The 18908-nt window shown below is 45.2% G+C and overlaps 1 protein-coding gene across 1 annotated transcript in view; it reads right to left on the minus strand.

Moving 5' to 3' along the window:
* The window catches only part of LOC142558097 (prolyl 4-hydroxylase subunit alpha-2-like), a 29574-nt gene extending 11663 nt beyond the window's left edge, over positions 1-17911 (minus strand). The window contains exons 1-7 of the mRNA XM_075670258.1: positions 17736-17911; positions 15362-15407; positions 12558-12661; positions 10491-10661; positions 5920-6096; positions 5155-5229; positions 1664-1726 (exon numbers count right to left, since the gene is read on the minus strand). Of these exons, the coding sequence (XP_075526373.1) occupies positions 1664-1726; positions 5155-5229; positions 5920-6096; positions 10491-10661; positions 12558-12620 (549 nt within the window). The 5' untranslated portion in view covers positions 12621-12661; positions 15362-15407; positions 17736-17911. The remainder of the gene's footprint in view (positions 1-1663; positions 1727-5154; positions 5230-5919; positions 6097-10490; positions 10662-12557; positions 12662-15361; positions 15408-17735) is intronic.
* Between the last annotated feature and the right edge of the window lie 997 nt (positions 17912-18908).

Below are 18908 nucleotides of genomic sequence, written 5' to 3' on the forward strand. Positions count from 1 at the left end.
AATGATTTACCATACGTGCGTTCTTTATGAAAAATGTTGCACCGCAAACAATTCCAGCCTTGTTTGCGCGGATATTGGGAAGAAAAGAATGACATCATTAAGCGATGAGTGCACTGTGTGAACGTTTTTTTGACCCCTTGGTAAAAAAAAAAGCTAATTCTAGTGCCCGATGTCGTGCTAGGAATTTAGTTACTCAAATGTCTTCATTAAAAAAATAGTCGGAAGGTATTAAAATTAGGAATTTTGAGGTGAAATGTTTGCACGATTATTCGAACCTTTGTAGAACAAGAAGGTATAGCCTTGCAATGGGAACAAAACCTTGGTTTAAATGATGAACCATAATTATCAACGTTACTCGTTAATTAAGCAACAAAGACGAAATATCGCACCCTGTGGAAATCTAGAAATTCTATATAACAATTCCCCATATGCTTAACAGAAACAGATATTTTATTTTGCAACATCTCTTGCGGAACCTTTTTAATGCGGAAAGTTATTCCACTAAATAAATTGTGCAGGAAAGCACTGCCTTTATCACCCCTCCACCCCCCCCCCCCCAAAAAAAAAAAATAGAGAGGAAAAAAATTCCATCGACTTAGCTAGACCATGCCTTATCTGGAAGACCTTTTTTTATTATCCGTTCGTGTTAGGCACTGAAGTTTCACGCTTTTAGAAATGAACATAATTAAGTGGTTCAAAACACCGCTGTCATCACTGTACTGTCATCATTCGTACTTGGGCGCTTTTCATAACTAGTATTTCACGGCTCGTTGAAGTCTTATCTAGCCCTTCAAAGTTACGTTTAAAAAGGGAAATGAAATGGCGTCATTACAATCCGCACTGCCGCATAGGCGGGGTTTATGAATGTGGAATAAGAGCGAAACATTGTTTTTAACTACGTATGCTGAACTCGACTAAGGTGTCCGCAGCAACGCCGGCAAGTACCATATTCCATATTCCATTGTCCATATTCCACAAGCACCTGAATTTCGTTCCGTATTAGAGAGTTTGAATTTCTAAACTTCTTGGCATAAACTTCTTACCACTGACATATTACCGGGTTTCAGGAGCCGTGGCCGGCAGCAGCAAATTCGGTAGTGACATCTCGTTACGCTTTGCCCAAATACAATGCATTTAAACATGTTTGTGTTGGGTGAGTGTTCTCGCAGAACGAAAACTATAAAGGGCCGGAAACGAAATGTTTATGTAACTATAACCAATGTCTTACACCAGCAATTAAGTAGAATACGGTAGGCCATAGCAATATTAGCTTTATGTCCACCCTGGTGTTGCATTCTGAGTAAAGAGATGTCGCCACCAGCGTTGTTGCCGCCGCATGCCTCTCTCCGGTACTAGATATAGCGCGAACAATAATACGCTGACGCACAAACTCAAACCGTCTACTAAATAATTTTGCTGAGGAATATTTAACATGTAAGTCATTGTGTTTCACTGCCGCTGTCTAGGCGATATCTTTGATGCCCGGAAATTCAGAACCGGAATGCTGCCGTTCATTTTTTTTTTCATCCTGTAACAAAACAAGAAGAGCACGCAAGAAAGAAAAGGGCTCGGCCAAGACTGCGAGAAAGTGAATCGAGCGGCACACTTTATCGCCTTGAGTCTCGGACGTCGAGCAGTGCGAGGGTGGCTGCCGTAAACTCACGTAGAACATGAAGGTGGCGATGCGGTCTCCGGACTTCTTATCCTCTTCGTCTACTTCTTCTTGCTGCGCAAACCGGGTGGAAAGAACAAGAAAAAAGACCAAACACAAAAGCGTGTTAGCGTCATGCTGACGCAGTCCGGCACGCCGTAATGAAAAACGAAGAGACTGTTCACGTTTCGGGTCAATGAGGAAGAAAAAAAAAGAAACATCAACATCAAAAACACGAACAATGACGGAGCCGTCGCTTTCACTCGGTGTACTCGTGTCTCAGTTCGTTTCCTCGAATTCCCGGTAGTGCTTCTTTATTTCTTCTTGCTTTCTTGCAAGGAGATGGAGCTGCAGATTCTGAACTGCGCTAATCATGCGACGTGCTCGCGGGGTAGCTAAAAAAGGTAATTAAAAAAGTGAAAGAATGCTAGATGTATTAGTGTAGAAACAACGAAACTCCCTCTTTGGCCCATTGCACGGAAGTCCAGTCTATAGAAAGCAATAGGGGGGATGGCTTCAGAACACCCAGAAACCCAGAAACAATTCGAACAGGTAGCCGTCATTCGCGCCCTTGGCCTTTCTGGAATAGTCTATTCTTTGTCGTAGGCGATGCAGGTAATGGGTTATATTTAAAGGGGTGTACCTAAAGGGGTATACTTAAAGGGGTTTACTTAAAGGGGTATACTTAAAGGGGTATACTGCAAGTAAAGGGATATACTAAAGGTATACTTGAGAAACTTTCCGAAAGATTTTCGAATGCTGCCCAATAATTTCACGCATTGTGTTTTGCAAACAGGGAATTGGGGAATTTGCAAATAGTAGTTTGTAGCAATTGGAGCTTTGCGTATTGACGTAATTAACTAAAGAAAACGGATGGAAGGCAGATGCTGCTGACAGCACAGTAACCGTCTGGCGCAGTCTGCTGATAACATGCAAATTTCGCGCGTTTAGAAAAATTTTTGTTTCAATAAAACTGTGTACGAGTATTCTTAGTCACAATGACTGAATAATTCCACCAGGACGATTGCATATAGAAGTTGCTGAGGATATTATCCTGCTAGTAACAGCGCAAAATGTAGACAAGGGACGAGACAAGAAGACTGTTACTGCGCTGTTACTAGCAGGATGGAAAACCAACAAGCCCAAGCTGCTATTCTAGTGAGGATATTATACTACATGCACGGCACGTTCTCACAGAAATGTCTGAGTCCACATGGCTTCACTAACATATCACCACTTAGACCTACATAATCACCTAAACAAATTGTCACGATATATACGATGGTGTTGAACTTGCCCGAGTACGTGAAAATTATGTACAATAATGATGTGACGATGGGACAGAGGCACTTTGCATAATTGCATGGTTAGTTAAATTGGGTTTATTGACGCAAATGCGACCATGGCTGTGCGACGCCAGATGCAGGGCGATAAAATTTCGTTGGTAAACGCAGCATACATTTCACTAATCAAAGCTTGTTTAAAAAAAAAACGCATCGCACAAAAATTGATCACGTCAATCAGAGGTACCAGTGCATTTTCTCCCAACATCACCATTGGATGAAGCGTAGTGTGTGATTGATACAATACGGTGAAGTGTATTTGTCGATGCGTTTCGAGATGTGGACACGCGATTAATATGTGCATTACTCTTAAAGGTTCATGGCATTTGTCACATGGTGGTTGCTCCTTCACCTTCAATAAGTAATTATGTTTGATGACCGTGTGGCCTATCCTAAGTCGGCAGAGAATTACTTCGACGAAACGTTCTTGATGATAGCATGTCTTCCACTCCCCAAGGGCAGGTTTGATGAGCTGAAGTTTTTTGTTGTCTTTCAACTTCGATTCGCGTTGCCCGTTAGGGAGTAGTGCCTTGCGAACAGCTTGAATCTCATTCCTAACAGGTGTATTAGCTTTTGAAATATTCAGATTTCTTACCGTTGCTGCATATTCGTCCGCCTTTTCACTACCGGGGATCCCAACATGGCTTGGGACCCAGCAGAAATGAATGTTCAGGCCTTTACTTAGATGTGTTATTATGTCTAGGATGTCGCCTATGATAGGTTCATACTCTGAATGTATATTGAGGGCCTTAAGTGCGCTTAAAGAATCTGTATAAACGATTGATTGTTCATGTTTGGCGCTATTAATCTTTTCAACTGCCATCCACAAGGCATAACACTCAGGAGTGAAAACTGATACAAACTGTGGTAGTCTGTGTGTTCCCACGTACTTTCAACCACGCTGTTTCGGACATAAATGAGCGTCTTCGAGCCATCGGTGCAAAATTCCGCGTAAGTGTCGTACGCCGTATCGAATGTTTCAAAACATTTTCTCTTGAGAGGTCTCATAGATTAACCAGCGTGGATACATGAAAAGCCTGCAATTAATTACGCTAACATCGGGTTGTATACGCTTTTAGATGGCGATTTTTTTGTTGTATAGAAAGAGAGAGAGAGAGAAGGGAAGACGGAAAGGCAGGGAGGTTAACCAGACTGAGTCCAGTTTGGATAATCCAGGTTGTATAATCGCACAGCATCTAGACCCACGTATTTTGCGGGTTTATAAATTCTGCACTTGGGTCGCAGTCACAGTTTATAGGTATCGCGTTTCTTTTTCTGGCGTGGAGCGTCGATATTGCCTGCGAAAGAATTTTCACGCGTTCTTTAAATTAGTAAGAATTCTTGAAATCGTGAAAGTCCCGCAGATTTCAGAGTTACGCAATAAACGCAGCATGACATTAAGCGTCGAAGCCCATGCAAGGCATTCAAGTGTAATGTACGACAATACAGCCTGAAATTCCTTAAACGTCACCTGGTATGCGATCTCGGGTGTGCCCTCCGGGTTTAGACGGCCCAAGTATGCCTCCCTTAATAAATGTGTCATGTCTACAATCACATGTGTGAATAATGCTAGTTACCCGCCGCCGTCTACGATGTTTTGCTGATGAGATCGAGGTCGCGGGTTAGATTCCTGCCGCGGCGGCCGCATTTAGATGTAATCGAAATGTAAAGACGTTCGCGTACTTAGATTTAGGTGCACGTTACAGAACCCCGGGTGGTCAAAATTAATTCAGAAGTCCCACTACGACCTGCGTCATCAGGACATCGTGGTTTTGACACGTTGGACCCTATTTTTATTCTAAGAATATTCTTTCTGTCATGTTTTCAATCAGAAACATCATAATTGCTTCCAGGTTAGTAGTACGTTATTGTGTAACGTTGCCGTGCTACTATTACCGTTACTGCCAGCCCTTCGTCTCAACTGCGCACGTGCGGTAAGCCCGCGCATGCGGACTAAAGCAATGCACATGGACATTTAGTGGCAACTTGCAATGGCAACGGTATAACGCAAACGATACGCTAAAATACATTAATTTTAAAATGTTTCATTCTGCGATGTGGCAGTTATGTTTTCGTGTTAATGCTGAAGCGTACAACTTTCACTATGTTCATCATTTCGAGCACGCACATCAAGCGCCACTGCGGTGGTCCCCAACTTACCTGCTCCTTCGTGAGTCCCTCCAGCAGGTAGTCGTGATGCGGTTCGTAATGACCTCCGGGTCCGTAGGAGTTGTACTGCTCGTCGGGAACAGCGTGCCGGAAAAATACAACGGAAAGGCGACGTTGAGAACGCGAAGCGAGCGAGGCAGAGCGTATGGCTTGCGATGTTCGAAAGGATATATACAGCCGGTGCAGCATACAGGAACATTCATCGGATATCATCATCATAATCAAAATCATCGGATATAATAATAATAATAGTAAAAATAATCAGTCTATTGTTTATGTCCAATGCAGGACGAAGGCCTCTCCCGGCGATCTCAGATTACCCATGTCTTTCACTAGCTGATTCCAACGATCGCGTGCAAATTTCCTAATTTCATTAAGCCACTTAGTTTCTGCCATCCTCGACTGCGCTTCCCTTCTCTTGGCACCCATTCTGTAACTTTAACGGTCCACCGGTTATCTGCCCTACGCATTACATGGCCTGCACAGCTCCATTTCTTTTTCTCTCTCGCTGTTTTCATGACTCGCGACTCTTGCGTCGGACATACCGGAGTGCTTATAGAAGTAGCGAGCTCGGATGTAGAGACAAGAGACCCGAGAACAGTCTTGGGTTGATAAACTGCATATACAAACCAAATTCTTAGGGCTTCCAAAAGTACGAGAACTTCCTTACGCAGCCTCGCTGCCTGTGATGTACGAGTTGCTCGGATTGGCTTATACACGCGAAAGTGTATCTTTTTTGTTTAAGTGCATGCTCACCTGTATTATCTCGGAGTCTCCGCGCTCGTAGTCAGTGGATAGCCCGGTGAGCATGGCCACCCGTTGGTTGACCCTTTCCAGCAGCGGGTGGGTGTCTGGGCTCACCCACGCCACCTGACTGATGCGGCCGTGGGACACCGTGTTCTCGGTCGTCTCGCGAACTGTGGCACGGGCCAGCTGCAAAGAGAAGAAACCGGGTTTCGTAGCGCTGTGAAAATCCGAAACGGTATTCGCGCAGTGGTGAAGGGCCGCGTTGAGACGGCGTGGTCGGTATCATACGTGAGTGCAACGCAGACGCGTGTCAGAGCCCCCGAATTTGCTTTGAAACACAATAATAAATTATTACAATTTAAAATTTATATTCCGTATATATCAGTTGAATAGGCAACAACTTATATATGTCCATATTAAAGCGAAGCTTTCTTTGACTCTTTTCTCGACTTTTCCACTGCTGCTGGTGCTGCTGCTGCGGCTTCCGCGGTCGCTGTCTTGCACGCATCGCGGGCATTGTGGGCTCCAAAGGGCTTTGTGGCATCGCTACAGTGCCCTCTGGAGCTCCCTGGTTATTGTCACAATGCCCTCTAGAACACCCTGGCCATCGACACAATGTCCTCTGCACGGCTGTAGTTATGCGTTAGCCCTTGTCAAAAGAATTTTAGAAACTGCAGCGCTTACTTTTGTACTCACGTGCAACTGCCCAGAGGAGAGACAGTGTGGTAGAACGAGGAGCCAGAGAATGCATAAAGGTGACGCCCTGACGAACAGGGTGAATAATAGCCACCCTTCGCTCGTGGCAGTTTGCATACATGGGGTGATCGCGCGAGAAGGGAAAGCAGCCGTCGGAAAGCATGGCTTCGTTTGCGGTCTCTTCAATAAAAGAAACGCTATTACTAGACATCGCGACAATGGAAGACAAACTGTAAAGAAAGTAATTGATGTTATGATACGGCACGCTTCTGCTATTTCTGAAAAAGAAACGCCGTGCAATTTTGCACGTGTGGCCAACTGACGCATGGCGTGCAGACTCAAAGCCGTACTAAAGCACCGCCTTGTCAAGACGACAAAACGCAAGCGGCTGTTCAGCAGTGTCATTGTTAACTCTCTCGCAGGCGTCGAAAAATGGCGTACAACAACGTCTCGAGCAAACACGTCTCGCTGTGACTTCTGTGTACTGCGTAGACAAAAAAAAGTGGTGTGCGCAAGGTAACATTTAACATCACATCAAGACTGTCGTAGGCCGTCAACACCACCGCCAAATATCGTCAATAGACGCAAGCAGCACAGAAAGCTTAGCTTTCATCGATTCCCATAGTGCGTGGGATCTGCATAATTTTTTTAACCAGTAATCTGTTGCTTTCATTTCAAACGTCGCGCTATGTACAGTCTCCATGTTGGAGGCCAGCTAGTGGCTTGTACATGTCTGGGTGGTCAGTGCTGATAGTGTTGTCCATTTAACGCCATGGAGTGAGGGTCCCGAAGCTGCCTTACGACTAGGATCACTGTTTGGGCAGTGTAGAATTCCGCTATATTGTGGAACTTTCAATTTGGTCAGCTCTGATTGGCCCAAAGACCTACTGTGGCTTCTCCAATTGACTCAGAATGCCGTAATATACAATTTGACAACATGGCGAAAATTGACACTGTGCAGAGTGGTAACCCTGGGCGACCAGTCATGATTCACAGTAAGAACCGCCTACAAACAGACACTCAGCACTTCCGAGGAATGTGAGAAGTAGAGCTGCGCTGTCTTTGATGTAAAAGTTCCTTTCATTGGCATACATCTGCGAAGGATCCCCTACTTTATCCCCCTCGCCTCTATCGTTCTGCCCGAGCGCCACTTGTGTTTGTGGACCCAAGTTCGGCCCAGTAAATAGATAGTTTCGTTGCTCTAGTCTGTGCCGCTGTCTCGGTCTTCACCTCCACGACAGCGTGACAATATCATCGCCAGCCTATATTTTGTGTCCGCTATACAACGACCGTAGAAACTCCTACAAAAAGATAAAGAAGAAACCTACCAGTGGGGACTCTGCCGCTGGTGTCTACAGGATGCTGCTAGTATAGCAGTACGGGGATGATGAGCAGTGCATAGATTTGCCTAAACGTCGTCATTCTGGCTTGCGACGGCTTTGTGACTTTGAAGGTTGAAAGTTTCCGTCGATATATCTATTCATTAGGAGTTTATGAGTCAGGAGTTTATGAGCTTATTCTTCATTAATAGAAAACGCCACAGGCGGTTGCGTTTCAAGTACCTAATTTATTATTGCCTCTTTTTTTGTGTATACGTATCCCATTTGCACAATGTACAAATAATAATCAGTACCAGCGCATTAAAATTCGAATGCTAGTACTAATATATTGTATGCATGTCTAAGGCGCTGAGTCTCCAATTCATCTTCTGTCACAAATGCTGGTCAGTAACGTTAGCACGCACCACATATCTCCCTGCGCTTTGTTGACAAGAAACATCACGCCAGAATTTGTCCGTCTTCCATCGCGAACAAATCTACAAAGTTCACGGCAGCGACAGAGTGCAAATTTCCAAGCTCTGATGAACTCGAAGAGCCCGATATTCAAACATATGGGTCAAACATATATGACCCGGGGGGGGGGGGGGTTGCCTTTTCAAACAACGTTATTGAAGCGCTCTGACACAGTGATATAAGAAATGCACAGAGAGTCTTGCACAATCCCATCGGCCACATGGCACAAACGAAAAGGGACCTCGAAATTCAGGAATGTAAAAAAAGGCCGACTAAAGATAAAAAAAAACTGAAAGAGGTCGTGCACGCCAGTGGCTCTGAAGTACAGTGCAGCCGCATTGACCCCAGCTGCCATAAAATTTGAAAACCACGTAGCGTTTTCCCTGTATACTCAGTCGTTACCAGTCACTGGTACTTTCTCGAATGGGTTAACAGCGTCTATAGAAGAGCCTGGCATCAGGCGTCCCAGTTTGCCAGCGTTTTTTTTACAAGCGTGCTCACCTGCTTCGTGCCACACAGAAATCTGTGCGCGCCCGCTTGTGTTTCCGTAGCGCGTGCCTGCGTGCGTGCGCGCGCAGGCAAGCGTTCCTCAAAGATGGCGGCGATCTCAATTTACCGGACCGTTATTACGGACACGCTCTGCCAAGACTGGCCACCGGCAATCGACGTGCCTTCGCTGTCGATGACGACGGGTGAAGCTGGCGCGGTGGACCGTGGCCATCGTAATAACGCGACGCCGAGGACGTTGCCGCTCGCTGTTGCGAGATCGCGAGCTTCGTGAGCTCGCGATAGGCTTTCGTTCGGACGTCGGTCACGCAGATGGGGAGAGCGCCTCGACAAGCGTAAAGATGGGCCTCGATTAACCTTCGGACGTCTATGGCTCGAATTTAACCGGGCACAATATACGCGTGAAGGCGACGCTATAACGCCTTCAAGGACGGGATCCCACGATCCGTCTGCGGCGTCCGTCCTCAGCACATAGACACACAGACAGTATAGCAGGGTCTGATGCAAAAGGAGAATACCTGAGTAGGCCTACTTAAAGAAGACGGCTAAGTCGTGTCTCCTCTATCGCACTTGTGCGCAAACGGCATGTGCCCGCTTACAGATGAATGCGTTGCGGTGAATTCGCTTTCGTTGCAGATGAAGTCGTTCCATTGAGCGAGAAATGCAAGCCGATGCGCCATTGTTGAGAAGTTCCATTCATCTTACAGCGCCGATGATCGTGGTGTTACCGACTGGACGCGGGGTTATGCAATTGAGATCGATTAAAATGTATGAAAATGCGACTGCGATGAGATATCCTATGTGTATGTCAGAATCGGAGGGGATTGTGGGAACAGGACGGCACAGCTTTTTAGCCCGGATCAGCAACACTGAGCGGACTTTTCCATACGCAGAAGAAAGAAAATCCGGGAAATTGCTGCCTAAATATTCGCACCCGAATTATGCCGGATTCATGCTTGAGTACACGTGCTGCTTGATTCTGCTAGTTTGAGAATATCAGTATACGAACCCGTCCCTTCGGTTTCGGAGTTTACTTGAATAATGCCCTTGAGGAGAACTCTGAATTCCCAAGAATTATAGAAGCAAGCACCGACTGGGACTGCTTATGCCGGCTCGCATCGGTGATGTATCAGCAAGGTCGCCTACTACACTTTCTAATAATTTATTTCAAGGGTAGTGGTGGCAAAATAATAGCCTCGGCAAAGCAGCTTCGGAACGTACTCTTCCTTTAGGATTCGGGAACAATGAGAAAAACAAAACATGCACTGGTAAGGTTTGGCAGGTTAGGCTTGCATATTGGCGACGCAAGCATAGGCAACTGGCCACTTTTGACAGAGACTGTGGCCACGAAGTGAGTGCCGTGGTACAAGTTTTCTCGTCTGCTTTACTGATACAACGCAGTGCATGACACTTCAATGATAAAGTTTCTTTCAGTAATGCGGTGAAGAGACGGTCGATGCCATGGCATCGTGAGGACGCCTAGTGGCAAGAAAGTTGCCTCCGCTGATTTTTGTCGACAAAGCGAAACAGTTCGTTACAGGCGAGCGTGACACTAACTCCGCGGAATATCAGAAGCTGACTCACTATGGGATCTCCAATGCTGCGGATTGCTCGTATCTCCTTGGGCCAGATGACGTCGTAGAACTGGACGATGTAGGGGTCTAGGCTCATGACCTCCATTTTGACAGGGCCGATTCGGAAGTATGGGTGCGGAACGCTCAAGTAACAGCGCAGGTCCTTCTCTTCGGTAGCATTCTGGGCACAGGGTCAGGGTGAAGTGCAGACAATGCATAGTAAGTATAAGCTCTGTAGCACGATTTCATGGAACGCAAGCTGTCAGCTATGTATAGGCTCTAGGGGTGTTCCACGTATGCTGAAGAGTTTTGTTTATTGTGGTTGAATAGCAACGCGAATACATACCTATATGAAAGTTACACATGATAATCATTCGCATTTCAACAGGTAGATTAGTGAAGGCTACGCAACTTAATCAGAAAGGCAACAAAATTTCTCATACGACCTTTGTAAAGGCAAGATTAGCCTTGCCCCGTATGATCCTATAGTATGCATCGGCTACATAAAACACAGAACAACACTCGTCATGCGTGATCCTATGCTCGTCGTCCGTTGCGCTTTTTTCGTGCCACAATGAACGGACTATGATGGCCACTCCTGGTGCAGCACGTCAATAATGTGATGAGTAAAGAGACATGAGCCTACCATTCAGGAGACCCAGACAGGGGCCTTAGTTTCCTTGGGAATAATATACAACGAACAGTACTGAACAATTACAGTGAGCGGACTCTAAATTCGATCGCATGGCTCTCAATAACTATAGTAGCCTTTACCATATTCGGCTGCAGTAAATTAGCAACTACATATTGTTTGGCTGTGTTCAATGTCGTGGTCTCCCACATAGGTATGAGTTTTCCTGGTAAATTTATTTGCTCTACGTCATGATGTACTCGCTAAAAAAACATTACTAAAAGCCGAAAACGTACAAAAGGCTCACACTTGTATTGAAGACTTGAAGTACGCATTGAAGGAGTCTGCTTGAGTTTACTAACAGAGGCCGAACAATGAAAACCTCTGCGTACAACCTTCGGTTGGACAAGGGCAACTGTATTCGTCAGGGCAGCAATTTAGTGCTGCCCTGACTTCAAGGTTCCGGGGCTAAGGCTTCTTTTGTTCAGCCGCCGCAGACCATCAGTAAAAGCTATTCGCATTAATTGCTTGTTTTCCTTTTCAGGTATTAACTTTACGTAGAAAACCTAACAAGAAAAAATGGGGCGGACAGAGAGAGAAGAGAGTTAGACCGTGAAAAGCCTTGTTTTCTTTGTTAGATACACAGACTTTTAGTGGTTGAGCAGGAGCGCTCAGAGCTGCTCGAGAGGTGCCCTATAAAGGGCATGCGCACCTGTGTCTGTATGTTTATACAATTGTGGCATAGGCTCTTCTGCATGGTGTTAACCGAGGCCGGCACAAGGTCCTCGAACTCTCCTTACACCGAGGAGGATTATTGCTAACACACTAGGTTGCGGCTATAATCTGTTCCCCCCATCATTAGTTATACCATAAAAACCAACAGTCCTTGAAACAAACGGCATGTCGAGGCATAGGATTTGTATTCGCATACATTACTGTATTTGAGCTGTGCACTTGAATAACTGTACGAGACTGTTGGCGACATCGGTGCACTGAAAAAATAAACTTGCCTCAAATCCTTTACCGTAGCACTTGCCGATGAAAACGTTACAGACAAGAGGAACAGCTTATGGGAAACATTTACTACCTTTGCACTAAGTCACAGCAAACTTTCGTTAAAGAACGTACTCCGATATCTTGGTCAAGTGCCATTCCTAGCTCTTTTCTCTACGTTCTTACTTTTTGTCATTTGTGTGGCCTTTATCGCACTGTCACTTGCTAAAGCGCGCTTTATTGCGAAGTCTTCTTTTCAAGCCTGCCTGATTGGCTGGCGCCGAATTGTATAATTTCGTTTACTTCGCCACTTGATGTGCAGCTCCGGCCGGGGTGTGTTAAACGGGGCAATGATGCGGCGCTGCTCATGCAAAGAAAGATGGAGCAAGCGCGAATACCAAGGAAGCCATGAAAAAAATACGAGCGCAAAAGGAAAGTTTCTAAGCGACTCACCCGGATTTTGTCTCCACGGCAGAGGTTGTTGTACGTCTCCAGGTATCCTTCGGCATAGGGCATAGCGAGGCTGGGTGTCTTCGGGCTGACTTCAGCGTAAGGTTCTTGGTTGCACCAATGCATACGCGCGGCAACAGAAGCAACACGATCAGCACAAGTTCAAAGCACAACGAGACAATTTATTGGGTCCGCGTTACACTTATGTTCGCCTTTCCTCTTCCCGATTTACTGCGGTTCTTTTTTTTTTCTTCGCCTAGTCACTCAGTAAATCACTGTTTCTTATCTCGTATTGCACTCTAATGATGTGAAACTTGTGCATTTTGTTGGGAAGCACAATAATATGATTTTTTATCGCTAGTGTTACACGCAGGCGGCATATATAAGTCGATGCCCTCTTATATTACTGTGATGGTTTTCTAGCACGCAACTAAAGGTTTTGTAGGTTAGCCTAGCTCCTTGTTTATTACGTTATAATAGTGCTCACGTCTCTATTTATTGTATCCGAAACCACATGTACTCTTACTAGGCTAGTGTATATGACCTCGCGTTATTAATGTAACATTTCTATGTGATAACTTCTATCATTGTTCCTTCCTTAATGTAGCATCGTTACGTGAGCCTCATTAAAGGTATATCTTAGTACATAAATAACAAATATTTCTAGGCTTGGTGCGCCGCATTCACTGCTGTGAATGGATGAATGAGTGGATTTGTGTAGGAATGGCACTATGAATATGATGGATGTTGTAGGAACCTCCTCTCTGAAGTAGGGCGGCACCGAGCATGTCATCATTCTGTTGCCTCTTTTCTAGTTCTTTTTAAACTGGAATAAATTAAGAATGACCTGTATCGTTAATTTTCTAACGCATTCTTCCTGTGTTTGTGCCGCCAGCCATCCTCTGTCGTGTCGATATGCTGCTTGAAAAGTGTCGTTTCTTGTACCAGCGGCCTTCGATTAGGCGCTGCACGTGACAACGTGAGGATGGGGAAGATGGTTACCGACGCGCTGTGTTCTCTTAGAGGTGCTGCTGTCTTTCATTGCCAGATATCGATGCGGCATGTCAAGTGACAGAAGGTTCTGCCCTGCGCTGTCCAGCGAAAATAGCACATCGCAGGAGAATCACTGCGCTAAACCGGCGCGAGAAAGGTATAAGTCATTGGGTAGCTGTTGCTTTTTCCGAGATATGTTGTTTCTGTATTTGAAATGTCGAACCATTCTCGGCGAATGTAGCCCGGTTTTTCCCTGCCGGGTATGTGACTGTTATCGTGGGCCGATCCCAGAGGCAGTGCAGCCTAACGCAGCGTGTCGAACAGGGACTTAAAACTGCATTTGCAGCGCGCAGCTGTACGGCCCGGTATATAGGCAACGAAGAAGCAATGTGCAATCACTTATGGCCTGACACACCTGCTCTTGGATTCTATAGCCACAGCACGCTTGGGTTCTTCCACAAGTGCGCATTGACGTCAGCAGTGATGCACATTGGACTTGCTTAACCCTAGCCGATGAATCCACCAGTGAAGACACGGTCGAAACCACAATAAGTGAACCGAAGGATTTTGAGTACGTCACGTGATGTACACCCTTCAGTGGATCAAACACGACAGTCGGAGGCTATCGCTGCCGGCGATTTTCGCACAATCAATGGACTCTTGGGACACCGAGCTGGCGTATTACGATATACGATGAATAGGAGAGCCTTTGCGATGCATTGGCAGTGTATTTGGGCCCGCTGTGATTGTCCAGCTTTCATTGATGGCTGAAAAAGCGCCGGCCGCCACGCGAGCTGGGTATCGGGCTTGAATCGCTGAACACTGTATACGTATGTTTAATTGTGCATCCGCTAACAATGCAAAATTATAAAATTGTGCCTAATCATCATTTGCAACTATGAAATGGTATATAAAGATTTCATTTTCCCAACCTGCGGTGTATGTTTCGCTTCCGAAAATTAGCACGGTTTCGTGAATGCCCTTCTATACAACCAAACAACGATGCTTCGCATTACGTATAGCGCTCAACTGGAGTTGTGGCAAGCAAATTTTTCACCTAACACAATTTTATTGACTTCCCCTCCCCCTTTATTTTGTGTTAAAAACTTAACGAAGGCAGGGCCTATGGTTTTAAAGAAAAATTGCTAACAAAGTTATGAAGGCAGGTTCAGTCGTTCGCGACTTTTCATGCATGCATCTCACGCTGCGTCACGTGCAAACGTTTTTTCTTTAAGGTAGAAACTACAATGAGCATACCTATGCCTCGCTGTTGTGCAAGAGCGGACGCAGGGGGGGGGGGGGGGGGAGGGGTAGGTATGGAGAAGGTAAGAAAATCTTCGGAAGAGCACCGCCAAGAAACATTACAGACTGAGGAGTTCTCGTAGTATGGTAGATACCTGGCGTTAGCTGGCAGGGTTAATATTAAAAAGCAAATTTCTTCCACTTCCCGGGATAAGTACCCCCAGTTCCCTCAATCACAAGTTCTTCGCTGTTATATTCCTTAAAAACAGACCTCACTGCTATAAAATTGGGTCTATTCAGTTTGGATATAAATCGAATACAAGTAGAAGCATGTCTCAGATAATCTATCTCCTATATAGGGAAGATGACAATAATGCAGTTAAGGTTTGTATGGCGAAGAGTTCAGCAAATATCTCACTGCGTTCCCAAATTTAATTACATTCAGTACTTGATCGAACGCCGTTCTGGAGACTAAATAGACAAGCCAAGACAAAGACAGACCTGTGTAAGTGCAAAGTGTTGCAATTGCTCCTTTTCGAACAATGAAATGATGACGTAATAGGGCCACTTACCCGTGCTGTAGCGCTGTTCTTCTTGCAGCCGCTGCTGTTCCTCCAGCTAGACAAGACTGAACATATCAGACTCATGGCAGGGTATAAATAATTGCGCTGCAAGCAGTTTCATGCATCAACGAACAAGAAATATGCACTGAAACGTGAACGTGCAGCCTTGAAATCATTTCATACCTACATTTCTCATGCGATTCTCGATCAATTTTTGTTCAAGAATACATAATTGATTTCGTATACTTGTACGTAAAACATAAGAAATGGTTTGACTGCATTCAGAATTTATACACCACCGCAACCCATGACAGCAACCCTTAACAAGTTACCGGACCTGACGAAATTTCGTCGGAATCTTGGTTAGCTCACTCGTGCTTAGTGATAAAACAAATGCTGAGCATTATCGAGAGAAAGGTGGCTATTTATCTACACAATAGAAGAAGCGCCAAAAATTATTTAGGATGTACAGGAGCCGACAAAAGTGGTATACTCCACGCAGATTGCTACTGCAGCGGCGTCGCTCGGCATTTTGGCGAGCTGAAGCACGAAACATTGACACGAGTCAAGCGACATGCTTGCAGATAACAAAGGGCACCCATTGGCTGTCTCGATCCCAGATGCTGCTTGTAGATGGCGTTGCGATGCAGTTTGCCGTTGCTCCGGCTCCCGCTGCGTAGAATATACCACTTTTGTCGACGCCTGTACATAATTCTTTAAAGTGACAACTCATCGTGCACAAACTGCCTTACTGCTTCGGTTTTACATGAAATGTTTCTTTATATTTTGTATTACACCCACGAAATCCAGAGCTTAGAAAAGAAGGTGCCTTGATACATGTCCTTCAACCAATGATCTCTTTCAGAGTCGCGGAGGTCATGCATGGTTAGTTGCGTCAAGAGCTACCTAACTGAACGCAGCTAATGCTTGCAGACAAGCTAGCCTTATGATAGAGCTGTGAAAGATAGTGGTTATTACAAATTAACAAGGTAAAGATACTTCAAACGCATGTCACGAACGTTCATCTACAATTGCCATTATCTAGACAAGAGGTTATAGAGGGTAGAAAACTGCACGACGCAATTCCTATCATCGTGCACACGTGTCCCTCATCGCCCAAGATAACCAGCTTGTTTTTTCGTGGTGCCTACGGTTCGAAATAAACCTTTTATATGTTTCGCAGTCCTAAATAAATTCATGCTGGCAAAGCTGTAATACGAAAGAATAAACAACCGTGAGGTAATGACTTCAGGCACATGATCCACAGCACTTGCTCAAGTGTGGTAAGAATCGGCTGTGCAGTAACAAAAAGCTGTAGCAACAAGGTTAGCGAGAAAGAAAGTCACTTCAGCGCCGGTTATTACATAAACACTCTAAGTTTAACGAAAATCGGAAGAATCCTGACAAAAACGGTGTCGTTTGCTCAAAATGCGCTTAATCTTAACCAAGAAAGTTTAAGCCATTCCACCTTTTAGTCTTTGTTGTCCTAAGTGGAACATATTTCTAGGAATACAACACTTTTCTTTATAAACCTCTGTGCAACGAAAGGCCTTGAGGGTCGGCCATTCCTTCTGTCCAACCTTCGCCACTGTTCCTGTACACCACTGTTGATGTCGTTCCACATAAGTGCAACGTGTTAATCCCGTTCTACACAGGTTACGCTAACTAATTAAATAAATTTGCAAGCAAATGTACCACTTACTTAGTAGAACCTTGTAGGACGAACTTAGGAGCGTGTCTGCTGGAAACAATTTTCTTCGTGAGAAAATGATGATTGCTTTAGGTCCAAAATGAGAAAAGTCGGTTAGAGAACTACATTCTTTTTTTTGTCGTTTCTGTGTGTTTATGCTCAAATGTCTGGCTCCGGCAAAGCGCTTGAGCACTTGCTGTTAGAGTGTCCAATTCTCCTCGGCTGTCCCTGTGCGCTGCTGAGCACTTTTCAACTTCTTAATCTTCCTCGAACAGCGTTTAATGATAATTTGTTTCCCATGAGGTCATGCTTCAAGTTGATATGAGGCTCATAAAGCTGCACTGGAATTCTGGTCAACCACAGGACCTGACTCTCGTCTGTAAAGCCGGTTGTCTGCGTGTGACTGTGTGAAGTTTCCTTTATTCCTCTCTCTCTTTCTTTTTTTCTTCCTTGATCTCCTCCTTCGCTTTCTCCTATTTTTTCAGACAGGTGGGCGTGATGTCCCTCTTAGGAGACAATTGCTAGCCCGTTTTTCTTCCTCTTTGTGGCGCTTGTATGCGCTTAAACGATTAAAAATAATAATAATTATTATTATTATCATGGGCTTCTGCCGCAGGTCCATTCCCGAGATCCCGACGTCGTGTTCCTTGCGAATGCGCCCACACTCACAGTCACGTGTCCAATGGGGCCTACCTGTTCGAGACTGCTGGCGAGGTAAGCGTGCACCGTCTTTGGCGTAATAGACGGCTGCTTCTCGAGACTCAGCCTCGTGAGTGCCTCCTCGAACCACTTGGTGGCGTGCTCGAAGTCAGACTTGCTGTAGAGCAGTTGGCCGAAGTACAGGCAGTCTCGCGCTGCGCATCGGAGGTAAAAAGTAGAAGGCAAAGCTTTCTTCTTTTTTCTCTCGTTCTTGTTACCTTTCTCTTTTTTTTTCAATGCAAGTTTGTTCAATACATTCGCTCTATTTGAAATGGAGAAGCCGTCGCAGCTTAGAGGCACCAACGTCTCCTGAAGGTCATGTAATTAAAGAGAAACGTATACTTACCTTGCATTGCAGAGGCCAGTTTACGCTATGGGAAAGCTGTAATACTGCTAAACATCCTCCTTTATCTTTTTGTTTCCCCCCAGTCAAAATATGAAAATACCAAATATGAAAATTATTATAGACCGTTTTTTTATTTTTATTTATTTATTTATTTAATATTTTTATGGGCGCCGTCATAATGCATAAGCAGTGGCGCCATCTTTGGGCAGTCGGCAAGATGGCTTGAGTGGGCGCTCTGTGTTCGGCTCCGCTCGGCGGCAGTTTCCTGTGGTTGTTTTGGCTTCGCGCGGTCTATTCCTTATTATGTGCCGTCTTCTGCCTGGGAAGTGGTGCTGTGGGGCGGGCCGGCGCAATTTATGTCGGCATGGACGGAGTTTGTGTGGTGTTGAGGCGCACGCAGCACCAATCACTAGGTGTGCGCGCGTGTTTGTGCTTGCAATCCGTCTCTGAGATCAGTTGTGTGCAGCGTAAGGAAACTCGATTTTACGAAGTTCGCGATCCAACGAAGAAAGTTCCATTCACCGGCTGGTAGCCACACGGTTAAATGTTATCAGCAACCCGGATTAACGAAACAGACTTGGCCGAACTCGACTTAACGAAGTTTCTCCTGAAATAAATTAGTACAAAAGCGGCGATTTCTTTCTAATTTTGACACAGACGGGTTTTTCATGGGGCATGAGCTCTAAAGTCGTTGCGTTAGAACATCTAGGCGTCATGGTCACATCCCTAGCTTTATTTTGACGAGGCTGCACGCGGTGGTTGCTTTCGTTCTTTCATGGTTTATGGGACAGATGGCTGGGTTAGTGGCAAATACAATGCCG

The sequence above is a fragment of the Dermacentor variabilis genome, chromosome 9, assembly GCF_050947875.1.
Source record: "Dermacentor variabilis isolate Ectoservices chromosome 9, ASM5094787v1, whole genome shotgun sequence".
NCBI lineage: Eukaryota > Metazoa > Arthropoda > Arachnida > Ixodida > Ixodidae > Dermacentor > Dermacentor variabilis.